The sequence below is a fragment of the Barbus barbus genome (assembly GCF_936440315.1).
Source record: "Barbus barbus genome assembly, chromosome: 15".
NCBI classification, from domain to species: Eukaryota; Metazoa; Chordata; class Actinopteri; order Cypriniformes; family Cyprinidae; genus Barbus; species Barbus barbus.
In genome coordinates this window covers 21,314,590-21,341,224 of record NC_136743.1, presented here as the reverse complement: position 1 = coordinate 21,341,224, position 26,635 = coordinate 21,314,590, and the positions used below count along the sequence as shown (strand labels likewise).

The 26,635-nt window shown below is 40.6% G+C and overlaps 2 protein-coding genes across 2 annotated transcripts; one reads left to right on the top strand and one right to left on the bottom strand.

Moving 5' to 3' along the window:
• Positions 1–601: 601 nt before the first annotated feature.
• Positions 602–8,155, top strand: LOC306880751 (sodium/potassium-transporting ATPase subunit beta-3-like). Its single transcript, XM_079434491.1, has 7 exons — positions 602–856; positions 1,992–2,120; positions 2,256–2,354; positions 2,461–2,648; positions 4,960–5,010; positions 6,513–6,599; positions 7,402–8,155. Exons 1-7 carry the CDS (start codon positions 742–744, stop codon positions 7,567–7,569), a joined length of 837 nt encoding a protein of 278 aa, XP_079290617.1. The 5' UTR covers positions 602–741; the 3' UTR covers positions 7,570–8,155.
• Positions 8,156–8,935: 780 nt separating this feature from the next.
• On the bottom strand, positions 8,936–16,174 carry LOC306880824 (rhodopsin kinase grk7a). The gene is made up of 4 exons (XM_079434597.1): positions 15,202–16,174; positions 14,610–15,047; positions 11,980–12,260; positions 8,936–11,644 (listed from the first exon to the last, which is right to left on the bottom strand). Exons 1-4 carry the CDS (start codon positions 15,796–15,798, stop codon positions 11,311–11,313), a joined length of 1,650 nt encoding a protein of 549 aa, XP_079290723.1. The 5' UTR covers positions 15,799–16,174; the 3' UTR covers positions 8,936–11,310.
• Positions 16,175–26,635: the final 10,461 nt, after the last annotated feature.

Sequence of the window (26,635 nt, the reverse complement as noted above, 5' to 3'; positions counted from 1 at the left end):
TTCATTTTTGCAGTTCTTCTCTTTGTTCTTATGTTTACATTTTGAAGTAGCAAATAAAACAAAGATTAGCTTACTGGATTACGTTTTACAAGAAAATACTATTTCAGTCTTTCTAAAACTGTTAAACCGTATTAATCAAAGGTTATCTATCAATCCATCTTGAAGTCAATGGTTGAATTTCATCTTCACAGAATCTCAGAATGATGTGTTTCATAACCATGTAAACATTTATCTGGTACCAACTTTATCTGAAATTTAAAATTAGAAACTAAACACAATTTGTAATTGAAATTAAATGAAAACATCCCAACACCTACAAAAAGTAACATTTAAGTAATAATCACTAGGCCTATTATTGCTGTTGTTGTTACTATTATTAGTGTAGCCTTTTTTGACATAACCACTATAGGCCTATGTATATGGAAATTAATTCATCTTGTTAGGCTACTACCTGAAAACCACTGAGCCGACGAACACCAAACACCAAGCTTCTCCGGCATAAAATTCATAAACTATTTGTATCAATTTGTAACAATTTCAGGGTAGCATAGTTTACGCATGCGCATTAGCGCTGCCCCCTCGTTCCCTCCCCCCCACAACATAACGTGCTGCTGTCGGTCAGTTTTGGCATCAGGAGCGTTGCCGTGCATTTGGAGACGCCAGAGGTTCTTTGGTCTTCATCAGGGCATCAGCCCCCTGAGTTCAGCCTCCTCAGACCAGGTCACATCACCTCATTCCAGCATGTCTAAAAAGAGCGAAAACCCGGCGGACGGCAAAGAGCCCGAGAACAGCTGGAAAGACGTGATCTACAATCCAAGAACTGGAGAATTCTTCGGTCGGACTGCAAACAATTGGGGTGAGCTGACACAAGCCCTGTGAACGCATCTTTCATGCAAGTGTTGAAATGTGCAGCTTACAGAAACAACCATATACTGCGGATTTTGTTGCAGAAACTGTTCAGCCACAAGCATTTAACGTTAAAGCATGAAGACCCCCCTGGGGTCATGAATGAAAATGAGGAACGCGATCGTTATCTTTTAGGCATTCCGACATCTTGATGTCATCAACTCTTTCACTGATGACATCAGTGGCGATCTCGTGTCGTCTGTGTTTTGTGAGAAATATGATGCTCAACATCTCCAGGTTTTAGCAGATCTTCTCCTGTAAAATGTTGAAAAAAAACAAAAAATCAATATGATGATGTTACAGAAAATGCAAGCGACGGCAGCGCTTTAATGACATTATTTTTAAGGATTTAAAATGCAACGAAATGATACGTCAATGTTGCGCGCGTTATTTTATTTTTTTGGTGTGGCGTGAAAAAAGCAGCGTCTGTAGATGCTAATAATAATAATCATCATTAGACACTGGCTCAGTGGCAAAAAACGACAACTTTTTATTATAGATTGTGGTTTTCAATCTACGTACATCTGTTTTATTATTTGTACATCTCTTGTTTACATTATCTACAGAAAACAGGCGCTGATTCCATGATGTTATCCTTAAAAACAACAATATTATCAGACACTGCGTGCTTACTGCTTGATGTGAGAGAAAGGCTAGTGCCATTAACCTTCTCTTGTCCTCATTGACCTCAGGCCCATTATGCCTAGTTAATTCATCCGACTGTCTTGGCTAGTAAAACTAGTCTAAACGATTAAAGGCCTGCAGAATGAATAGTTTTCACACAGTCAAAATAACGACCCCGATTTTCTAGAAACCCATTTATTCTCGTTCTGTTGAAGAAAGACCTGACGTCAGAGCGGTCGGTAACATCAAAGGGTCGTCGCTGAGCGCCGTGACGTGGGGAAAATATATGTGATTGACCAATCAGACTGAAACTGGATAAGATAATAATGCACACTGTCAGATTAAAATGAGCTCTATATAAGATCCCAGCCAAATGTTGTGCTTTGGTTGGCTTTTTAGCAGGGCCTAATTATTTCAGGTCTGCTTAGCAACAAATGATTTTCAAAGGTACTGTGTTTCAGGTCTCATCCTCCTCTTTTACTTGGTCTTCTATGGCTTCTTGGCTGCTATGTTTGTCTTCACTATGTGGGTGATGCTTCAGACGCTGACTGACGACACACCAAAGTATCAAGATCGGGTTGCATCCCCAGGTGAGTTTTTTAGTTTTGCAAACACTGATAGTAATTGAAGATTGTAAATTAAAAGGGCTATTTTCAGTTGTATATATTATTCAGCTATGAGTTATTTAAACAAAAACAAAAAAACTAACTTTTTTTATTTTGCAGGGTTGGCTATCAGGCCAAACTCTTTGAATATAGTTTTTAACAGATCAGAACCTCTTGAATATGGCCAGTATGTCCAGCATCTAGAATCGTTTCTGCATCGTAAGTGCTCAACACTTTGCCTCACTCCCCTTTTTTTTTTTTTATAATTTCTCATCTGGTTGCATAGTACTTGTATATTTATAGTTTCTCTATTTTCCATTTCCAGAGTATAATGACTCCGAACAAGCCAAAAATGACTTGTGTATGGCAGGTCAGTACTCTGAGCAGGATGAGGAATCTCAGAAGAAAGTGTGCCAGTTCAGGAGGAGTTTACTGCAGCGTTGCTCTGGGTTGGAGGACACCACCTTTGGCTATGCTAAAGGACAGCCATGTGTTATTGTCAAGATGAATAGGGTGAGTAACCTTACATACACTGTTGTTCAAAGGTTTTGGGGTCAGTATGATTTAAAAAAAAAAAAAAAACATTTATTTTGTAACAAGCAAGGATGCATTAAATTGATCGGAAGTGACAATAAAGACATTTATAATGTTACAAATTTGTTTTTATTTTTAAAGGGGTGGTTGATTGCGATTTTCACTTTTTGAACTTTTTGTTTGAGCATAATAACAACAATAACAATATCTGCAAAGTTGCGGCGTTGAAAGTTCAATGCAAACGTCTTTTAAAATTCTGGCAATTCAATTTAATGCCTACAAAAACATTTCGTAGGGACTACAAGAAGTTACTTCCTGGGTTTGTGACATCACAAACCCAAACAAACCCCGCCCCCGGGAACATGCAACAAAGGGGGCGAGGCCATGCTGTGCTGCTTTAGAGAAGAGGAAGAAAACTAGGGGTGCACATATGAATCACGATTCTGTCTTCTAACGATTCTAATGGATTCACTAGTTTCAAAATCAATGTTCTAAAGCAGCGGTCCTCCATGCTGTTCCTCGCGTCACCCTGCTATGCACACGCTCTACATCTCTCTCTCTCATTCAGATCACCAGCTCAGCTCAAACAATGAACTGTTCCATTTATACACTGATTTTTACATAGCTATGAGAAGCATTATACATGGACACGCGTGCGGTTGCCGTACTGTATTAAAGCTTTAATCAGGATAAAACCGTATATTAAAAGCTAACAGAAGCAGTAGCATTTACAAATAACAGCGTATCTAAAAGTATGAGACAACAACAAACAAAAAAACATACCATTAAGAGCCGTGCTTGCACAGGTTCTGCGCGATCCTCTTCACTAATATCCTCTGCTTCTCAATGGGGTTCAAACTGATAAGCAATATAGACGACGCCATTGTTTACAATACAACCGGAGCACATGCCGCTGATGTGAGGGGTGGGACATTTAGACGCGCACTAGAGGTGGTTTAGCCAATCACAACACACTGGACCAGCTAACCAATCAGCCCATCACGTATTTATGAGGGAGGGGCTTCATAAAAGCAGGAAATAATCAGTGTGTTTATAGAGAATGGGAATGTGTTGTCACAGCGGCAGTGCATTCTGGGAATATTCCATAACCCTTATCAATGTCTGCATGAAATACCTCTGATTTTGATTAATGCTATGTTGACACAGTAAGCATTAATCATTTCAACGCGGTCTTAAGTTGAATCAAACATAAAATAATATAAAACGTCTACATTCACTACGGAACTCGGATGAAATTTAAACTGGAACTCGGTATGATAAACAACTCAAATGTGTGGCTTAATAAATGATCTCTGTAGATTTATTAAATACAGTGATTTGCATTAAACTGTAAGCTTTATTTGCATGGCATCCACAATACACATAGTTTCAAAGCAGCCTAGTAAGTTCTGTTACCTCTATAATGGCTTCATTCTTTACACTGAACAGTTTTACTGGGCATTATGACAATATATAACAATGATAAATGATCCACTGTTTGAGATCTAGCTATGTATTCTCCCCTTTAAAAAATAGCCATGGTTTTGCTGCTCTAACCGAAGTGTTTTAGCCGTTAGCCTATGAAGTTTTTTTAATTTAAAGAGATTTACATATTAGTCCGTTTTATTCTAAGAGTATGTAAGATGGTTCTCAAAAAAATATTAATCGTAAACTTTTGGCTTTTTCTGTGTTGATTTGCGTGTGTTTACACTGTGTGCTCCTGAGCATGACCTAAAACACGGCAGAATCCAACACGGCGTGACGTAGATATAGGAGAAGAATTATGAGAAAAATAATGCGTTTTTTCTTTTTTTTTAACGAAGCATTAACTCATGTTAGACTGCACCCCATAAACACAATCAAGCCTAGAAAAAAAAACAGGCAACCACGCCTTTAAATAAACGCTGTTCTTTTAAATTTTCTATGTATTAAAGAAACCTGAAAATCTGTATCATAATTTCCACAATATATATTAGACAGCACAACTGTTTTCCGGAGTAATGGCTGCTGAAAATTCAACTTTGCCACCACAGGAATAAGTTGCATTTTAAAATATATTAAACAGAAAATAGTTATCATATAACTAGTTAATAGTTATGATAAATAGTAATGATATTTCAAAATATTACTGTTTTTACTCTATTTTTGTATATACAAAGCATGTAATTCTAAATGAAATATGCACTACCAAACTATTGTCTTCAAGAGTAAAAATGTCTGGGTATTCATATCAACTTATTGACTGACTGAGGGTGAATCAGGCTGATATTGTGTTATTCTTAACCCTCAGATCATTGGTCTTAAGCCAGCTGGAGATCCATACATCAACTGCACATCAAAGGTAATAAAAGTAGACCTGTTTAATAGGGGTGCCAAATAAAGAATGATTTACATTTTGATATGAATATATTGTAGATATAGTATAAGACCATAAATAATGTATATGTTTGTTTTTGTGGTGTTTCATGTGGTTTAAAGCTGCAATTTACAAGAGAAAATTAGAAAATGGAACTAAAACGGCACAAATACCCCAACACAACTTTAAGAGATTAAGACCCCATGCTGGCTGTTTCTCAGAGTAATCACAATTAAGGTCCATTCTCCAACAATTACTTTCTTGTCTACCTAACCATTTTCCTTTATCATTATTGTTTTGGCTACTATGGCTTTGGTTTGCTCACTGAGGGCTCATAACAAGATATAACGAAGCCAATCAAAGTGTAAGATGCCAGCAAATCAAAGGTCTGATTGGTGCCCACACAGCCCTCACCATTTTGGGGTGTTTCATTGCTCTGTAAAATAGCAAAACAGTGTTGGGTGTGTGTAGTTGCCAGCATTTCTGCAATTTTCTTATGGATTTCAGTTTTAAGGTTTGATATATATGTTGTTGTGTTTCCAGCTTGGATTTCTAATTGTTAGTCCATCCTTTCTCAAGGGTGTTTTTTTTTTTATCCCTCCCTTTTTTCTTTATCTCTCATGTCTCAATTGCATGCTGCCAGTTGAACTCCTTTGTAAAGTGATGGGTAAGATCACTATATATCTGGTCTCTCTCATTCTTCCGGTCTCTCGTTTGCTACTAGCGTGATTGAGCATGTCTCTTATATGCTTTATCGTTCCTTACCTTAAATTTTCTGCAAGCCACAACATACACATATTTTGCACAATCTTGTCAGAATTTGGGATGCACCCTGACATATTTAATATAATCTAAACTGAAATGAAATAAACAAAATATAAACCAATAAAAACTAAAATCAATAATTTCAAACGCTACACATAAATTTAGGCAATATTATTATTTACAGTGTGAAAAATGGATAGTCATTTTGTGATTTGCTAAAGATTAATTCAATTATTAGTGTTATTCAATTAGTTTTTTGATTAATGTTGAGTGTAAGATGGCAGCATAAAAAAAAGTAGAGAGAGTGAGCTGCACAATTAAATATCTTTAATATTAGCTGATGTGGTACTGATATCTCATGCATCCCTAATCAAAATCAGTTGTCCATTATCACAATGGTTACCATCTGAACATTTTCGTAATGAGCCACTACTTTTGATCAAGAAAGTTGGCTAATGAACAAATGCTAATTCATTTAGCATGGCAAAGCAGCAGCATGACTTCTAGCGCTTGTTTTCTTCAAAGCAGCAGTCTGCTTTGTCTGTTCTCTGCTGGGATACATTATGCTCTGCATCCAAATGTATTTTTACGCTGCAGCTACTGTATATGTCATGGATGATTTATATTATTGTTAGAACAACATCAAACGGCATCATCCACTCTCACCCAGTGACAGCCTGCTGTCTTCAGTTGTCTGATGGTATTTTCTTCTTTCCCTTCAGAGTGGGAAACCTCTCCAGATGCAGTATTTTCCCCATGAGGGGACTATTGATAGGATGTACTTTCCTTACTATGGGAAAAAAACACATGTAAGTATAGAGCTCAGAACATGCAGGAATAGTTCACCCCAAAAAGAAAATGTACTAACCCTTAGGCCATCCAAGATGCAGATGACTTTGTTTCTTCATTGGAACAGTTTTAGGGAAATTTTAACATTACATCACTTGCTCATCAATTGATCCTCTGCAGTGAATGGGTGCCATCAGAATGAGAGTCCAAAAAGCAGATAAAAACATCACAATAATCCACAAAACATGTCCATGAATTAACATCATGTGTTGCAAAAAGTAATAAACAAATCCATTATCATCACGATTTCTCCAGGAAAAGAGGATCCATTGGTGAACAAATGATGTAATGCTATATTTCTCCAAATCTGTTCCATTCAAGGAAATGTTCACCAAATCGTCAGTATTTATAACATAATGTTGATTACCACAAAAAACAAATTACAGTGGATTACAGTGAGGCATGTACAATGGAAATGAATGGAGTGAATTCATAAATGACACAACATTTCAATAGTATAGTATAAGTTAACAAAACTATGTGTTAACAAATCTGCCTTTTCTGTGTATTCAGTTTTAAAACATTGTTGCCATAATACAATGCCATAGACTTATGCAAAAATGATATTAACAGCTGTTTTACTAGTAATTATATTATGATTGTTTATCTTATATCAAACCCTGAATATTCTTTTAAAGACTTCATTATGTAATGAGATGACGTATAGTTAATATAGTATATTGTGTTACATCTTAATTTAAGTGTGTATATTGAAGTACACATTTTTTTCACCTTGCTTTTTCTGTCTCTGGTCATCTATAGAAGGGTTATGTTCAGCCTCTGGTTGCTGTAAAGCTGTTTCTTAAGAAGGAAGACTACAACTCTGAGCTGATTTTAGAGTGCAAGGTAGAGGGCTCCAACCTCAAGAACAACGATGAGCGTGACAAGTTTCTCGGTCGCGTCACCTTTCGAGTCCTGGTGACCGAATAAAGCAGCTGCTGTTGCGGACGCTAAAGAGAAACTTGCACTACTTTTGTCCCTGTCCTCCTTTTAAACCCCCCACTGTATCTCCTGCTGGTCCTCAGCAGGTCTCAAGGACCTAATTTAACTCTCCACAGACAGGCATGACTGATTGATTTCTGTTAATGAATCCCACTCACAGTGTCTCCGCAGGAACCCGGTTTAGTCTTCTATCTAGCACCTCCTCCTGCCTCTGAACATCTAATTGTATTTTAACCCTTGGCCTCGCATTCCCTAGATGTTTTGAATTCTTTAACATCATTACGTTGTACCCTTAAAGGGATTTTGTTTACATTGTGATTGATGAGACGGGTTAGTTGCTATCTTAATCCTTAGTTGGTGTTTTTGTGTTTGTGTTGCTTTGTGTGAATATATTTAATGATCGTATTGTTATATTGCTATAAGATTTATGTAAAAAAAAAAAAGTGACATTGACACATTTTTGAAATATGAAATACGTAAAGAGTTAAATGATTTTCATAACCTCTGCATAGATCCTCGTTCATGCAGATGCCTTCAGAGCCATAAAACATCTTGGTACAAATGCTATTTTGACAAATAAAAAGAAAACAAGTAAGCGGTGGTTGTAGATTGTCTGTAATATCCTGAACGTACCACATGATGGTGTTAGAATATAATGTTGTCTAACAGCAACCTTTTTTCTTCAAAATTACAGTTGTGAGTAGCATTTTTTTGTATTTACATTTGAACTCACTCTGTTACTACACTGAATCATGTGTTCGGTGCCATATGTTATATTCGTTTAACATGTCACAGTGCTCAACCAAACATAGCACTGTCTGTTCCTGCCAACAGCTATCAATAAATCAGCAGTTTGCGTCAACTGATTAGTTGACCACATTTAGTCACAGACATGGGAGTCTGCTTCAGTCGGTCTTTTAAGCTGGCCAATGTTTCAGGTAATTGATGCAATCATCTATTCAGCACACACTTAATAATTATTACTGTTTAATTTTGCTTTTTTAAGGCTGATTAATCACAGTTTTTTATTCTATTGACAGTCTCTGTTTTAAACAGTAATTTATAAAAAATGATCTGGTTTGTATTTTAAAAGGTCTATACAGAAAAGAATACACTGCCAAGTAATTTCCCGATTGTATAATAATTTGCTTTGGTCTGTGACACTAAATTATAATAGATAAAGGACCCAGTTATTATTTTGAAAACTGTATGTTTTTCACAAAGCATTATTAAAATATATAGCTGCTATTATGTTTCAGGAAATATTAAAATGTATTATTATTATTAAAAGTGTGAGAACTCCTGGCTAATGGCAAACATGCCAAAATCAAAACTCCCAACATGTTTTGATAACACAGCATTTTTTTTTTTACTTGTAGATGTGAAGAGACACACTAATACCGCTTCTTACACACATAAACTTATTCTCAGCATTAGTGGATATTGGTTCACATAAAGAGGAGTGGGATCTGTTTGGCTTAACAGGGTCTTAACTTTACCGTCTGAAGACTTTTCTGACTTTCTACTACTCCATCAAAACTCAATCATGAGCAGACCCGCATATTAATAGTAATATACACACCATCTCTACATGTACATAAAGCTCAGAAGGGATGTAACAGTCTTTGAATGCAGGAAGCAGATTCATTTATGTGTGCTAAACCAGACTGGTATTTCCATGCCCTCAGTGGAGATCATAAATTGGTAAGTCTGGTGAGAGTGACTTGTCTTGGTTCAGCAAATCAGACTGGAGGATACAAGGATTAGAGGTTGATTTAAGTACGCGAGTATAAACCAGATTATCGCCTTACAAGATAAGTGTGGTGTTCTGAATTCAGCCCAGAACTTTTCAGGCAGTCTGTGATTTGACTCCTTAATCTGGGGAATATTTTTAGATTTTGACTTTAGCACAGGTTTTTTGGAGGGTTTTTTAGCATGCGCCAACATATGGTTACGTTTTCATTGAGCATTAAACTTCAGATTCAATTATCTCAGGAACACATTCAAACCAGAAATAGTGGGAGACCGACCTCTGTAAGTGAACTCTGAATTTGCTGCTTTCAAACCGAATTAGCACCAAGTACCAGTGTTATGGGACGGGGGAAAAGCTAAGAAGTAAATCTGTAAAAGAAAGAAACATTTTATTGATCCATTTTGAATCCATGCCCCTGAATATCTGAAATTTCTATTTAGAATCATTCTCAGGCCTTATATACAATTACATTCAGTCATTATTACTTATCTAGCAAACAGTAAAAACTCAAAGACAGAACAAATCATTCATTTGCAGACAGGTAGTTTGGTCCATTTTATGTCACAATAACAATTGTTTGCTCTTGCTCAGCATCATAGAAGCAACACCACTGAAGACTGGAAGAGGGCATAACTTCCACCTTGGTTACATAGCACAACTGGTGAGGATTTAGCAGATGTAACAGTGCCAAAGCCCTCTATTTGTGCCCTTGAGGACTGACCTCTTTCAGCTGAATTTATCTGTAAAGGAAGGCTGTGTTCATAGCTACCACTCTGTTATGATGGGATATGATAACAAAACACAGTTGGAATTACCTTTAAATGCTAAACAATCAAGCTCTGATTTTATTTCAGAGCTAATAATATATGTTGATTTATTAATTCATATTTATATGTACATATTTATACACACAAGGTGCAGAATCAGAAAAGCCCTGCTATCAAAGATCACAAGCATGGAGGTTGTGGGTTAACAATTTGTGCGACACTCTCTACAACAGAGATCATTGGAGCTTTGTTAAACAATTACACAATTCATTTAAATGCACTTTGTTAGCATGTAGATGTTTACCTGTGTCAAAACAAGCAGGCCCACATGGAATCTGTGCAATTGGAACGCCCACCATTACAACATTTTTGCATCCTTCACGATTATTTTGTTACACATTTTCACAAATTTGACCCTGTGATGGACTAGCCATCTCTCCAGGGTCTTTCCCTGTCTACAGCTTGAGATGCTGGGATAGGCTCAAGCAACCCTACATAGGACAAATGATTTGGAAAATCGATTGGTGGACAGAGGAACTTTGGCTCATTTAATTTTGCTTTCGGCTAACCGTAAGCTTGTAGAACATTCCACAGAATTCCGAATTCAAAAAACAAGAAGGAATTCCGCAGATTCCGTCTGGGCCTGACCTTCAGTAGCTTCTTAAAGTCTTACAAAGAGTATGTATAGTACAGATGCCAATTGTGTACTAGCACACAGTGAACTAATCCACAAATAAACTGTGATTTGGCAAGGCAGGAGATGTTTGAAATGCAAGCCGCTGCTTCTTGGGAATGATTCCACTTTGCATATCCATGCATCTCTGCCTTCTGATCACAAACTGCTGCCGATTACATTGTAGTCTTCTACTCTTCTATCATCTTCTCAATAGGGAATAGTACTTTTACTTGCACCCCCTGTTGGATAGGAGGTTGACTATTTCACGAGACATAAAGGAACTGCAGAGAAGAACTTCTCTGACTTGTCCAAAGCTCAGTCCACCACATCATGGATTATCTAGAGTGTTTCTCAGACCATGTGGCTGTGCAACTGAAGCAATAAGTGTCTCCTTCTATGCTACAGTGGACTAACGTCCCATCTCTTTCCAGTCACGGTCCACTCTTCTTCAAGAGCACAGTTTCATTCAAATTAGTGATGCCACTGAAAGCATTTGCTGGTGAATTCTGGGCTGGGTGGCTGGATTGGTGCTCTCACAGAAGCGTGCAAGTGCCCGATTTCTTATCATCATCTAAACCGCCGGATGATTCTTTCCGGTTGGGGTCATTGAGCTCGTCAAAGAGTCCAGTGTCAATCATCTCCGTTTGCCAGGCAATGGACACAGCACCTGTGCTAAACTCATTGAAGAACTTATCATCCTTTGCGTCAAACTCAATACCCTTGATTTCAGAGAACTCAGCAATGTCACCTGTATCTTTTGCGTAGACAACGTTGGGTTTGGGCACCCAGGGTGGATCGATAAGGCCGGCCTCCAAACGAGCAAAGTTGATGGACTTGAACCACTCATGCTTCCTGGGATCATCACCCCTGTGAAAATAGTACAAGTAACAATTATACTCTCTGGTCATTTGGGAAAAAGGAGTTTGATGCATTTCACAATATTGCCATTTTCTGGTTCAAGAAAACCAAGGCTTTTGGTCATTATTACATTTGGTTCAAAAGAAGAGATATAGGTTGACCATATAGGATTTTAGACCTAGAAAATCATCTTTGCTAAGGCATACAAATTTGATACAATACCTTTGACCTACTGAAGAATATTGTGGGAAAGGATTTCAAACAGGTTAGGGTCCACATATCCTGCTTTAATACCTCCGATCACACTGAAGGATCAGAAGGTTAAGACGGATAGAAGGACTTACTTGCATCCAAGACGTTCATCAATCTTCTTCTTGAGGAACTGCTTGATGATGTCTATGGTGGGGGCGTCAAAATTCTTGTGCTCAAACTTAGGTTCCTCGTTAATGATACGCCTCTGTACCTCCTCCTTCTCCACCTTCTCCTTCTTGGCTTCAGGACCTTTGAACGGGGTGTAGCCAGCTACCATTTCATAGATACTGCAACCAAGAGCCCACCAATCCACTGATGTCCTGTATGGGATTTCAGTGAGAATTTCAGGTGCCATATATGCACCCGTTCCAGCCTGTGAAAAGAGAACCAAAGGGTTTGAGGGACAAAAGTTCAGACTGAATCTTTTTAATATTATAATTTCCCATAGGAATCTATTTAAATAAGATGCAAAACTGCCCCTTTGTATGAAACTCTCATGGTTTGAGGAGCATATCTGTTTGTCAGAGGAGTTTATTAAGGTAACAGCATTGTAGTAGTAGAGCATTTTATATAAGTATTACCCTATCTATTGCTTGTACCTCATTTCCTCTCTTTGCCAGAAAGAAGAAGCTTAATTGTAATCCTCTACTACCTGTCAGGAGTCATGTGCCGATCCACTGTGATGAAGTGGACAGACTGGTTATATAAAGACATCCATTCTTAGGCTCAAACGCACATGTGCACCTTTGTGTACAAAGTTATGCTTTCACTATATGGATAATCTAACAGCAGAGCTCTTCAATTTACTTACATGGCTTTAAGACAGACCATTATGGGTGTTTAAAAATCCATTAATGGGATTTAAGGTGTGATAATAGTTACAACAACACAATCATGTTGAATGGCTTAATATTCCATCCTTAAGCAAGAAATGCTGGCAGTTTATAAATCAAGAGGAAAACTCTTCAGAAATGCAGAGAACTAAGACATAGTAATCAACAGGGTTAGGCTCAGTCAAGCTAAAATGTAGTGATGATTACATGGGAAAAGATGCACGGTCATTGTGCCAGACTATCATAATTAGATTACCTAAGATAGAATGACCTAGACCTTCAGATCACTGAAGCTATAATTTGTGCATATAGTGTAGTTACATAAATCAAACTGCTGGGTTGTGGCTTTAAAGTTGTGAGATGTCAAGAATAGCAAGGCTTCAAGAACAATAAAGTGAACGTCAATAAAGTGTTCAAGAAAGACAAGAAAATGTCAGTGATAAACACAAAGCCTTTAAACATATAAAATTCATGCGACAAATATAAAATGTAGTGCGTCCCCAGCCTTTGGCTATCTGATCAGAGACAGATTTGTGTAATTCTGCCTAAGAGGATCAGTAGTGTAAAGCCAACCAAACCCCCGGTGGTTCAGCTTGGGCTTCAACCTGCATTGAGGACTAAAGAAGGGCACGGGATAATAAGCTTAGGGTCACAGCATGAAAGTTGTTTCATTTTGACATTTGACAATATATCAAAGATGAACAAGTCACGAGGGACAACACTGAGTATGCAACCTCCTTTTTTCCAGTGAGCTTAAGAAATATGATAAGAAAATATGAATACCAAACAAAAACAATGATTTTCATCAATTATAATTTCATCAGTAAATTTCATCAAGGTTCCTAGTTGCTAATAGTGTACTGTCATTTTGCTATTAATAACGCTGCAATACATTAATAAACTTCACAATACCTATAGATTTCATGCTATTTTGTATAACACTGTTTATTGTAGTGAGATAGAGACCCAGTTGTGATTATTGTGCCTCTTGGGTAAAGGTGAAGCACTTGTGGAGCCTCTGAATGAAGTAACCTTATCTTAGCTACAGCAGAGTCTTAATGCAGAGCATATTATGAAATGAATAATGACATAATTGAATGAAAATAAATATAATTTAATGAAGAATCCTCTAATCACAATTATTTGTGGCCTACCAATGCAAAAGCTTAAAGAGACGATGAGCCAAGGGTGCAGCTAAGGACACTGCAGCTAACTGAGCCTTTTATCACTTCTTCATGCTGTCTTTGGGTCTGTTCACTGGTGTAGCTGTAGTCAGGTTGATGAAGATCACCAGGAATTATATAACAGGCAAAGAATACCACGCTAACACGGCCGTAATCCCAATTTACTGTGTAAAAGACTAGACCAGTGATCTCTACCTGAGTTCTGATGACCACTGTCTGTGATGGAATCCAAGTGTTCTGCAAGTTGATTGGCTAATTTAAAAAAATGACTTAACAATAATTGTTAAAAGTATTTAATTAGCTAATTGTGTTCAATTTATGATTTGAAGTGTTTCTGTTTTTCTCACACAGTGATGTAGCTCAAAGGTATGTGTCAGTGTGCGGCCCAATTTAGCTAATGAATAGTCCATTAAGGTTTATTAGATAAAAGTAGTGATCAAGTTTATTTTCTTACTTCATTTTTACACTAGTCCAATCTAGTTTCAATAATATATATAGCATAATTATGGATTGCTGTTGAATAAAATCCCCAAATAACATATGGAGTATTAGGCAGTCTGTAATTTTGATTTTACTGTTGAAGTTGTTCATCTCCTTTCGTAGTTTTAGAATGACTCTCCATGCTATTTATCTCATACAAGCATACCCAATTGTTATCCGGTGCCTTTAACGGTACTGATCACAGCATAGATGCAATTAACTTACCTTCTGGGTGATGGTCTTTCCAACGGGAATCTCCACAGCGAGACCAAGATCTGAAAGACGGCACTGGCCCTGGCTATCTAAGAGCACATTCTCTGGCTTCATGTCACGGTACACAATGTCCATGTTATGCAGGTGGAGCATCCCGGTTGTAATCTGAGCTGTATAATAGATGATCCGATCCATTTCAATACCCTTCTCTCCAATGTTATAGATGTGATACTTGAGGTCACCTCCATTCATCAAGCTCATGACCAGACAGAGATGGGTCTTGCTATCGTAAGCATAGGCCAGGCTGACAATGAACAGGCTGTTGACCCTCTCCAAGATCTTCTTCTCTAACAGGGCCATTTTCTCACCATGTTTCTTCTTGAGGCGCTTCTTGCAGAGCTTCTTGCAGGCATACATCTGGCCGGTGTTCTTAACCTGCACTGCACACACCTGGAATTGTATATGATTGACATTGTTAAGTTTGAGAGACTACATCATGATATCTTTGATTTAAGACATGTACTCAGAATTTTTAGCACCTCCTAGTGAGGGTTGACAATTTAAAATATATGCTAATATATTGCACTTCGCGAAAAGAACCTACCTCTCCGAATCCGCCCTTTCCAAGTGTCCTGAATTCATAAAAGTACTTTTCAGTGATTGGCTGTTTCTCGTACTCTTTCCACTGTAAAAACTTGTCAAAGAATTCGCTTGTCTGGTAATCTGTAAACGGCTTGCCTTTTATGAACTCTTTGGTGGCCTCCTTCACCTGTCCCATCACCTCCTCGAAATCTTTGTCAGTAACCGCCTTGCACTTGGTTGCTACATCTCCAGTCAGGAAGGTGAGGGAGCTCTTGGAGCCATCTTTGCAGAACTTATTGATGATATTCGTACGGGCCTTGTCTTTGGCAGCGGCCTCTGACAATTCCCAGTCGTTCAAATCATCCAGAAATTCTGCAGCTGCTTTGCACTCTGGCCCCGCTTGATCCAGGTACTGGCGAAAAAACTTCCTTCCAATAGGTTGCTTTTCGCAGAGGGAATCAAAGTCCTTGTCTAGAGTCGACCTGAGAGCTGCACATTGTTCTGGCTTGGGTAGAGAGAGACTTCGGCGACGTTTCTTCATTTCCTTGTCATCACCCCCTTGGGCTTTTAGGTAGGCCGTGTTGGCCACCAAGTTATCGAGTCCCCCCATGTCACACATTGTGGCGGCTGTGTCGGGTTAGTCGCCCCAGAGAAATGGAAAGCTCCGGAAGCTCTGCGGTATCAAGCTAGAAGATGCTACTGCCAGTGCGTTTGTGTGCGACTCGCTTCGAAGCCAAGGCGCGAATGAGCCACTAAGACACACGCACCTGCAGACCAAGACACACTGACAACCCAGTAATTACTCATTTAGAATTAAATACCTGCAAGGGATTTTCACTTAAGTATATTTGTGTGGTCTATACTCAGCTACTATTCAAGGAAAGAAACTTATAAGAGGGTTCTCCCACTAAGAAGCTTTAGAGCTGACTATATTTAGGCAGATGCAGAGCGCTAGTAAACGAATGGCCATCGGGCTCTGTTGTCTAAACATAAATGGTGATACGATGAGAGGAGCAAAATTGTGAGAGCTAACAGCTCAGCATGGAGCGTACAAAATGCTGAGGCTAGCAGGATGCACTAAAATGTTCTCCTGTTGTTTATAGGCCAATGGCTAATGTGTTATTGCCACACCAAATACCAAAGAAAGGGACTAATGTCCATCTGTTGAAAAATCATATGATTTTCAATCATTTTAGTGACATGACATGACATACGACCAAGTATGGTGACCCATACTCAGAATTTGTGCTCTGCATTTACCCATCCAAAGTGCACACACACAGCAGTGAACACACACACACCGTGAACACACACACCGCTTCAGCAGTGGGCAGCCATTTATGCTGCGGCGTCCGGGGAGCAGTTGGGGGTTCGGTGCCTTGCTCAAGGGCACCTCAATGGTATTGAGGGTGGAGAGAGCGCTGTACATTCACTCCCCCCACCTACAATCCCTGCCGGCCCGAGACTCGAACCCGCAACCTTTGGATTACGAGTCCGACTCTCTAACCATTAGGCCACGATTGCCCCTTTTTTTACTGACTGATTTCAAATATTAGCAGTTTGCCTTTTTTTTATTTAGCATAATCATTTAGTCAAATATGCCTTTTTAATTTTCAAAACAATTGATTCAGAAGGATCTGCTGTAAGTATCTACTGAGAGTCAAAAAGTGTGTCAATATGTTCCTGCCACATGCTTTCTGTCTTTACTGGAGAACGTTCACACAGGGATTCATTCTGAGCTATCACACTTTGCATAATGCTTTGGCACTACGTGCCAGATAACGGCACAAAATTAGGCAAAATTTGAAACGTGGGGTTATAATCCTATTTTAATGAGAGAAAAGCACGATTTTGTTTATTATTGAGTATGTCATATGGTTTATGCAGGAATAAAGCTGATAAATAATCAATACAATATAAATACATTTTATGATGTAGTGATTTACTCTGAATGCAAGTAATAGGTAATAATCCTTAGTGTTTGTTAGTATGAAATGCATACTGCAAAAACATAATTGTATGTTTACAAAGAAGCAAGTTAATTTGTTTAATTAATAGACATGTATATATCCGTACCCACTGTAAAATGGTAACTCTGCACATATTCATTTTTCTCTTCAGATCGGACACAGCTAGGCAGTCATCTCTGTCCTTCATGGCAGTATTGCCTTGTCTCACCTGGAGATCACCTCCTCTTACAAGGGAGGATTAAAGAGGTGGTGGAGGGAGAGAACAGACTAACAATCTCCCATCTGCTTTTAACCCAGAGACAAAGTACTGAGCAGATCAGCGGGTCACTCGCGCAAATGGCAGAATACAACAGGAACAGGTTTTTGTTCAAAATCATACCTATACTATATAATCTATGAGCATGTCAAATATAAAATATATCAAGCATTGCACATTTACTGTGTCCACTGCTTATAAGTGTTTTAACAGGTTAATTGGTAACACTTTAGAACAGAGAACACTTATTCACTATTAACTACGACGTTTCCCTCAATAAATTCCTAATTTGCTGCTTATTAACAGTTAGTAAGGTAGTTGTTAAATTTAGGTATTGGGTAGGATTAGGGATGTAGAATAAGGTATTAACATGTGCATAATTACTACTAATAACTGGTTAATATTCTAGTAATATGCATGCTAATAAGTAACTAGTTAAGAGACCCTAAAATAAAGTGTTACCTATATTATTAATAAAGAAGTTATTCTGCATGTCTACAATGTTTTTTTTTTTTGATGTTATAACATTGACAAATTGGTTCAGAGTTTTCAGTTTAATGTTTGTGGAGGTTCTTCTCAAGGGTGTTCTTTTGAAATATGCTTTGTTTCAGCATTTCCTGTAAATGTCAAGTGTCAACAGTAAATCCAGTAAATGGTTACATACATCTGCTCAGTTACACCGACTGGCTTTAAGGAATTATCCATATATTACAAAAAAAAATTTAAGAGTAAAGAGGTCTAGTACTTCTATTTACTAGTAAAGCTAAACAACATTAAAAATAATAAAAAAGTAAAAATTGTTATCAGAGGAGGTTTTTACCTGTTGGCAATGGCTCCACTTTCTCTAATTAGATAGCTTTAGCTGCCCTCTAGTGGATAACTGTAATTATGTTACAATCATTATGAACTGGAAAAGTTATTAAAATTGTGGAAAGAACTTTGACCGAGAAGAAACACATGAAAATAAACATCTTCCTTTCAGATGGACAGAGATCTGAGCAACAATAACAGCAACATGGCAGTGTCTCTCAGCAGAAAGTCATTTTAGAAAGAATATCTGCTAAATGCCTTCAATATAAACGTACGTTCACTTTTATGACGTTTTGCATGTTTGTAAAACCATGACTTTTAAAACAATAATGTCAAAAAGTTTCATGATATTGACATTTCGCATCTTGTGCCAGAATATTTAATTTTATATTATTTATTTATTTGTGAATTCTGTCCTCCAAACTATGTTATATTTCTGTGTTGTGTAAACAAGTGAACAAAATACAACATCTGGCATACATCGAAACAAGAATATCATAATTATAATGAAAAAAATTTTTATTTGAATGTTGTTGATTTGATGTTTTTTTCTCATTAAGTTTTTGTTACAATATTTTTGGTCAAAACTATTTTTGTTATTTTTATTTCCCATTTTCCCTCTTTCATAAATTGATTCATGCTTCATAAAGGTTTAGCATTGAATTTTTGCTGAAAAGTCTATAATATAATGTTAGAATAGGCAGGTTCTACTCTGATATGTGAAACATAAACCAGTGGTAAGTAATTGATTAAGTATTCTATTCCTATTCCTGTGTGATAACAGTGGAAAATGTTTAATAGCTTTTTTAATTTTTTTTGTAGCTATAAGTAGCCATGAATTGTCCCTGAGAAATATTAAAAGGTAAAAATGTGACAACTAACCTCAAAAGTTGGCAGCCCTGTTTAAAAGCCATATATCCCTCCCACCTCCTGTTTTTTTTTTTTTTTTTTTTTTTGTGCGTGAGTGTGTGCATGTTGGGGGGGTTATAATAATACCATACTCATTGAAAACACAGCATCTTCCTGTGTTTGCATCAATCGAGGTCTAGTTTGTGGCCTGCGTTCTGATTTTACCAGGTGACAACCACCTTTGACTGGGTCAAATATGGGAAGAATATAATTCATTTATATTAATTCAATGCATTCTTATTTTAAAGGCAGCTTCCCAGAGTATGTCAGTCCTTGTCTTGTGTTTCCCCTCCTCTCGTGTCCCTATTTGGCCATCCTCGTTCCTTTCATGATTAGTTGATTTGTCCCAAGCCCTGCGTTTGATTAGCCCTCACCTGTTTCTGTTCTTCCCCGTTAATTTCCCTGTGTTTATAAGCCCTGTGTTTCCTAGCCCCTGTGTCCGGTCATCACGTCAGATGTGTTCGTCTCTCCCCATGATCCCTGTTTGTCTGCTGGATTCTAATAAAGAACCTTATAGGAACCTTCACGTCTCCGCACCTCCTTGTATCCCGAGAGGGAACGTGACAGATGACCGGACCTACAAAGTAAGCGGCGCTCCTTTTCCCCCGTTTTGTTTTCCGTTTTTGAAAGTTTTTTGTTTGCTCCTTTTTTCCCGCTCCCTCCATGGCAATGGAGTTTACCGCCCGCCTCGGCGCACTCGTTATGCGGGATCTCCCATTCGTGGAGTACACCGGGGAGTTCTGCCGGCTCGCCGCGGTGACGGATCTGCACGACGCGGCCATCCTCCACCTGTTCCGGCTCGGAGCCTGTTACAACTACCCCATGGACCTCCCAGACACCACAGGATTGACCTGGAGGGTAGGAATATACCGGTGTCTGGGAGACTTCCGGGTCCGAGTCGGAGCTAGCCCGCCGTCGTCCGCGGCTCTCCCGAGCCCGCCGCCGCTCGCGCTTCCAGAGCGCCCCCGCGAACTCGCGCTTCCAGAGCGCCCTCCAGTGCCTGCTCCTCGCAGGTGGACTCCTGCGTCCCCGCTGGTCCCGCCCAGCTCAGCTCTTCCCGAGCGCCCCCGCGAACTCGCGCTTCCAGAGCGCCCTCCAGTGCCTGCTCCTCGCAGGTGGACTCCTGCGTCCCCGCTGGTCCCGCCCAGCTCTCCTGCGTCCCCGCTGGTTCCGTCCGGCTCTCCTTCGTCTCCGCTGGTTCCATCCAGCCCCGCGCCTCCCGAGCGCCCCCAAGTGTCCGCGCTTCCCGAGCGCCCCCAAGTGTCCGCGCTTCCCGAGCGCCCCCAAGTGTCCGCGCTTCCCGAGCGCCCCCAAGTGTCCGCGCTTCCCGAGCGCCCCCAAGTGTCCGCGCTTCCCGAGCGCCCCCAAGTGTCCGCGCTTCCCGAGCGCCCCCCCGTGCCGGCTCCACGCACGTGCCCCGCTGGTTCCGTCCAGCCCTCCTGAGTTCCCGCTGGTTCCGTCCAGCCCTCCTGAGTTCCCGCTGGTTCCGTCCAGCCCTCCTGAGTTCCCGCTGGTTCCGTCCAGCCCTCCTGAGTTCCCGCTGGTTCCGTCCAGCCCTCCTGAGTTCCCGCTGGTTCCGTCCAGCCCTCCTGAGTTCCCGCTGGTTCCGTCCAGCCCTCCTGAGTTCCCGCTGGTTCCGTCCAGCCCTCCTGAGTTCCCGCTGGTTCCGTCCAGCCCTCCTGAGTTCCCGCTGGTTCCGTCCAGCCCTCCTGAGTTCCCGCTGGTTCCGTCCAGCCCTCCTGAGTTCCCGCTGGTTCCGTCCAGCCCTCCTGAGTTCCCGCTGGTTCCGTCCAGCCCTCCTGAGTTCCCGCTGGTTCCGTCCAGCCCTCCTGAGTTCCCGCTGGTTCCGTCCAGCCCTCCTGAGTTCCCGCTGGTTCCGTCCAGCCCTCCTGAGTTCCCGCTGGTTCCGTCCAGCCCTCCTGAGTTCCCGCTGGTTCCGTCCAGCCCTCCTGAGTTCCCGCTGGTTCCGTCCAGCCCCGCGCTGCAAGAGCGCCCCCAAGTGTCCGCGCTTCCCGAGCGCCCCCAAGTGCCGGCTCCACGCACGTGCCCTCCCGTGCCGGCTCCACGCAGGTTCCGTCCATCCCCGGCAAGAGCGCCCGACAGAGTCCGCGCGGCAAGAGCGCCCGACAGAGTCCGCGCGGCAAGAGCGCCCGACAGAGTCCGCGCGGCAAGAGCGCCCGACAGAGTCCGCGCGGCAAGAGCGCCCGACAGAGTCCGCGCGGCAAGAGCGCCCGACAGAGTCCGCGCTGCAAGAGCGCCCCCAAGTGTCCGCGCTTCCCGAGCGCCCCCAAGTGCCGGCTCCACGCACGTGCCCTCCCGTGCCGGCTCCACGCAGGTTCCGTCCATCCCCGCGCCGGCTCCACGCAGGTTCCGTCCATCCCCGCGCGGCAAGAGCGCCCGACAGAGTCCGCGCGGCAAGAGCGCCCGACAGAGTCCGCGCGGCAAGAGCGCCCGACAGAGTCCGCGCGGCAAGAGCGCCCGACAGAGTCCGCGCGGCAAGAGCGCCCGACAGAGTCCGCGCGGCAAGAGCGCCCGACAGAGTCCGCGCGGCAAGAGCGCCCGACAGAGTCCGCGCTGCAAGAGCGCCCCCAAGTGTCCGCGCTTCCCGAGCGCCCCCAAGTGCCGGCTCCACGCACGTGCCCTCCCGTGCCGGCTCCACGCAGGTTCCGTCCATCCCCGCGCCGGCTCCACGCAGGTTCCGTCCATCCCCGCGCGGCAAGAGCGCCCGACAGAGTCCGCGCGGCAAGAGCGCCCGACAGAGTCCGCGCGGCAAGAGCGCCCGACAGAGTCCGCGCGGCAAGAGCGCCCGACAGAGTCCGCGCGGCAAGAGCGCCCGACAGAGTCCGCGCGGCAAGAGCGCCCGACAGAGCCCGCTCCTCTGTGGCTCCCAGGGGGGAGCTTCCCCAAGAAAATTTTGGGGGGGGGTAAGAGGGTCACAGCCTGTGTGGCCGGGCCAAGGGCCAAAGCCACAGAACCCCTCAGGCCCGAAAAAAAATAGGCTGTGGCCTCCCGAGTCCCCTGATCCGCCCTGGCCTCCCGAGTCCCCTGATCCGCCCTGGCCTCCCGAGTCTCCTGACCCGCCATGGCCTCCCGAGTCCCCTGACCCGCCATGGCCCCTGGAACGGGCACCGCCCTGGAGGCCTCCAGAGCGCCCACCCCCATTGGATGGTGTTAGGCGTGAGGACACGCCTTCCGGAGGGGGGCGTTATGTCAGTCCTTGTCTTGTGTTTCCCCTCCTCTCGTGTCCCTATTTGGCCATCCTCGTTCCTTTCATGATTAGTTGATTTGTCCCAAGCCCTGCGTTTGATTAGCCCTCACCTGTTTCTGTTCTTCCCCGTTAATTTCCCTGTGTTTATAAGCCCTGTGTTTCCTAGCCCCTGTGTCCGGTCATCACGTCAGATGTGTTCGTCTCTCCCCATGATCCCTGTTTGTCTGCTGGATTCTAATAAAGAACCTTATAGGAACCTTCACGTCTCCGCACCTCCTTGTATCCCGAGAGGGAACGTGACAGAGTAGTAGGATGAGATATCTTTCTTGATTTGTGTTCCTTTGTATCATATTCTGTTCCTCTGAATAGGATCTCGTCAAACCCTGGGGGAAGTGACCATTGAGAGACCTATATAACATAGGATACTGCACACTGGAAGTACTTAATTATCGATTTGTTTTAGAACACATTCATTTGCAATATTTTGCTTTTATGCCAGATTAGGAGTCCACACTTATTCTTTAAGACATTGCCACCAAGCCATTTTACATAGTGCAGAAGTAACTCAATCAGCGTCTGTTTTTAAGTGTGGTGAAGCTCTCGGCCTTCTCCAGAGATGAAAAGCTTGACCAGTATTCACTATATATTATAAATATATATTTCCACTTCAAGCAATGGGTTTAAAACCTTATTGTATGTTTTAAACATTAGCGTTCTTGTTTGCAGCTAACAGTGCTTGAGATGTGAGATGTCATGTGTGAAGAAAACAAAAACAAATCTAAGTACATATCACTTGTGAACATAAGATCTGTAGTCATCGATATGTGTTAAAATGTTATTTAGTTATGTATTTAGGTCATTAAAGCCAGCTATGAAATGAGCAAAACCAAGGGTAATTTTCTTCCCCAAATAAATAGGCCAATTTATTTTTTTGATGACCACTGACCAGAAAGTCACCTTTAGTGTCAATAAAGGAAATTCATTTAGCCTATATAATAATAATAATAATAATAATTTGTTACATTTTATATAGCGCTTTTCTAGGTACTCAAAGTGCTTTTACATGGAAGCTCCTCATCCACAACCGATGTGCAGCATCCACCTTTTTTGATGCCAGAAACCCACCACACACCAGCTTACTGGTGGAGAGGAGACAATCAGTGTATGGGGATAATTAGGAGGCCATGATGGTCAGATTTGGCCAGGATGCCGGGGTTACACCACTCTTTCCCCTACTGGGATTTTTAATGACCACAGAGAGTCAGGACCTCGGTTTAACATCTCATCCGAAGGATGTAGCCTAGAGGTTAGTTATGATTAGAAGATGCAGGCAGACAGGGTATATTAGAAAAAGAAAGAAAGAAAGAAAGAAATATATACATTGGGGAAAAAATAAAAAAATAAATGGAAAATATGTCACGATTCATGGACAATTTTGCACATGCTCGGTTGCTGGACAGAACACATGCTGGGTTGTTTTTAAATGTTTAACCCAACCTTCTGGGCAGTAACTCAACCGCTGGGTCTAAACAACCCAATGGGTTCGTTCATATTTTACGCAGCGCTGGGTTGTATTTAACCCAGCATTTTTTAGAGTGTAGTTACAAATCACTAATTATTATTATTACATATTACATTTTTTAAATCATTAATTATATACATATAATTGTTTAATTAGAAATTAGAATTTTCTCTTGCTCAGTATAGGTGAAGCAACAAAAAATGTTTTAATGTCATTTTCATTATATTCATACACTGGCTTCCCATCACCTATCATGTTTCCTAGGTGGACTGCATTTGAGCCGTGAAATGCTAATGCTGTTCTATTGATGGCTACAAAGCTTAGTCCGATGTGATGCACCTGGTGTTAAATATGAAGGGAGGCATGGTGAGGAATAGACACGCACACTTAAAGAATAAACATACACACACAGGTGTTTTTGTTTTGTTTCTGGGTCAAGTAACCACTTATGGAGATGCAACAGTCAACTATGGATCCGCTACAGACGGAGCATTTATTTAGAGCATCTGCACTTCAACCTGATGGTTATTCAACCTGAAAATACACACCTGTACAGGTGTGAAACATCCACAATATGACTCCAGTCCATCAATTAACATCTTGTGAAGTGAAAAGCTGCGTGTTTGTCATTACAAGTCCATCATTAAGACGTTTTAAACTTCAAACTGTTGCTTCTCGTTAAAATACGTCCTCTATCCATAATATTGCTTTATATTCACATGTCATGTGAATCAGGAGAGACATGGATCAAGCACTGTTCAAAACTATTTGGATGTGAATGGACAGAGGTTGGACTTTTTCACTGGAGGAAGTGTTATTATGGATTATGGACAGAAGTGAAAGTTTAAAAGTAAAATAAATAAAAATCTTGATGGATTTGTTTATTACAAATATGCAGCTTTTTGCTTCACAAGATGTTAATTGGTGGACATGGAGTTGTGTGGATTGTGAATTTTTTTATCAGCTATTTGGACTCTCATTCTGACGGCACCCATTCATCCATTGGGTTTTTTGGGAGAACTATTCCTTTAATGATGCATCCTGTAATATACCTATAATGTAAAAAAAAGGTGTTTGTACAAATTGTCAGTTTGTCATGTTCAGCTGATGAGACAAATATAAACAATGACACTTGATAATGATAATTAACACCTACAAAACATACTGGTTATTGCTAAAACTCATATCACATCCACAGTCACAATGCCATCTGGTTCATAGCAAAATCTTTGTGGCTCTAAGACAGTCCTAGGTAATCAAATATCAAAGTTTACACTGTGCAGAGGTTGAAGGGTTTGTGGTTATAAAGTTTTACAAATAAGATTAGATCAGAGAGAACATTTCTTCATCTGACATCAGTCACAATCACGTAACCCTGCCCTTAAAATAAAGCACATGGAATACAATTAAATAGGGATCATACAACTAAAATACAATATACAATAAAACCAAACACAATGAATACTGTTTATTGACAAATAAATAATGTTTAAGTGCAAGTTCAAAACAGAATAAAGCTGAAAACAGTATTTTTTAATGATAAGATTTATAGCTCTGTGCCCGGAAATTAGATCTGAATGCAGCCATTTTCTGGAACTGGAATACAGCAAGAGAACTGAATTGTGATTGAATCAATGTGTTCTTTACTTTCAATGACAAAGCGAACAGGACAAGGGAGACAATGGAAAAGTCAAAGCACTTATTAATACACAATACATACAGTATATATAATACCAGCATACTGTAAATACAGTGGTGTGAAAAAGTGTTGGCCTCCTTCCTGATTTATTTATTTTTTTGCATGTTTGTCACACTTAGTTAGTACCCTGGAATTACACCACAGAGAATAACCTTCTTTCAAAATAATAAGATAATCTGAATGAAAATATTTTCTGAAATGTATATCAAACATACACACAGAGACAGAGAATCAAACTCCAGTATTTAAAGCTTAAATACATATAGCTTATTAGCAGCGTCCTGGTCAAACACAATTGTGCATCACAATTATATGCAAACCTTCCGCATTTTGTTTTGCAGAAATTCAGTCGTTAACATTTTCACCAACAGAAATGAGCTGTGAAATTTCGAAACATGTAGTATGATCTAGCAGTATAATTGAAGTGGATTAAACTCCTCAGTGAGACTGATGTGTGTCAATTACTCTGTAGATGTGCATTTGACAGTACAATGACTGCTAACTTACCTAAAGAGACAGAAGGCTTGTTGGCACCAAAATAGCCTTGAATGAATCAGTCAAAACATTTAGATTCAGATGATTCAGTATATAAAGAGAAACAACATGATTTTACTCATAATTTAGATAAAAAAATATATTGTGGCCAAAACAGATACAATTTAATGCATAAGCACCTAAATTTAGTCATTGAAAGACTTCATAATGAAGGAATACACAATGAATAAAAAACCTTCATGAACAGTGTCAACATGTAAACCACCATTCAAAAGTTAGGGGTCAATATGATTTTTTAAAAATGTTTTTGCTCAGAAAAAAAACTTTTTGTAGGCTGCGTCTGAAAGCTGACTTGCTGCATTGCACCTCAAGAAACTGATTTCGGACAGGCTTCTGAGGCAGCGCAATGGTTTAACAATCTAGAACAAAACAGAATGAGTTTTGGTGATAACTAAATTAATATTTAATTACTATAATACTGATTTCTCGCTAGAAATAACATCAAAAGTGCAAAACGTTAGTCAGAAATATACATTTACAAACTGAATGGAATGGAACGCACAGGATTGTGGGACATCAAAGGCAGT

Excerpts from the sequence above, each read along its gene's own strand:
- LOC306880751 (XM_079434491.1), top strand. The coding sequence starts at position 742 with ATGTCTAAAAAGAGCGAAAACCCGGCGGACGGCAAAGAGCCCGAGAAC. Across the intron at positions 2,121-2,255 it reads AGATCGGGTTGCATCCCCAG|GGTTGGCTATCAGGCCAAAC; the intron begins GTGAGTTTTTTA and ends TTTATTTTGCAG. Across the intron at positions 2,355-2,460 it reads TCTAGAATCGTTTCTGCATC|AGTATAATGACTCCGAACAA; the intron begins GTAAGTGCTCAA and ends TTCCATTTCCAG.
- LOC306880824 (XM_079434597.1), bottom strand. The coding sequence starts at position 15,798 with ATGTGTGACATGGGGGGACTCGATAACTTGGTGGCCAACACGGCCTAC. Across the intron at positions 15,048-15,201 it reads GAAAGGGCGGATTCGGAGAG|GTGTGTGCAGTGCAGGTTAA; the intron begins GTAGGTTCTTTT and ends ATACAATTCCAG. Across the intron at positions 11,645-11,979 it reads GATGAACGTCTTGGATGCAA|GGGTGATGATCCCAGGAAGC; the intron begins GTAAGTCCTTCT and ends CTATTTTCACAG.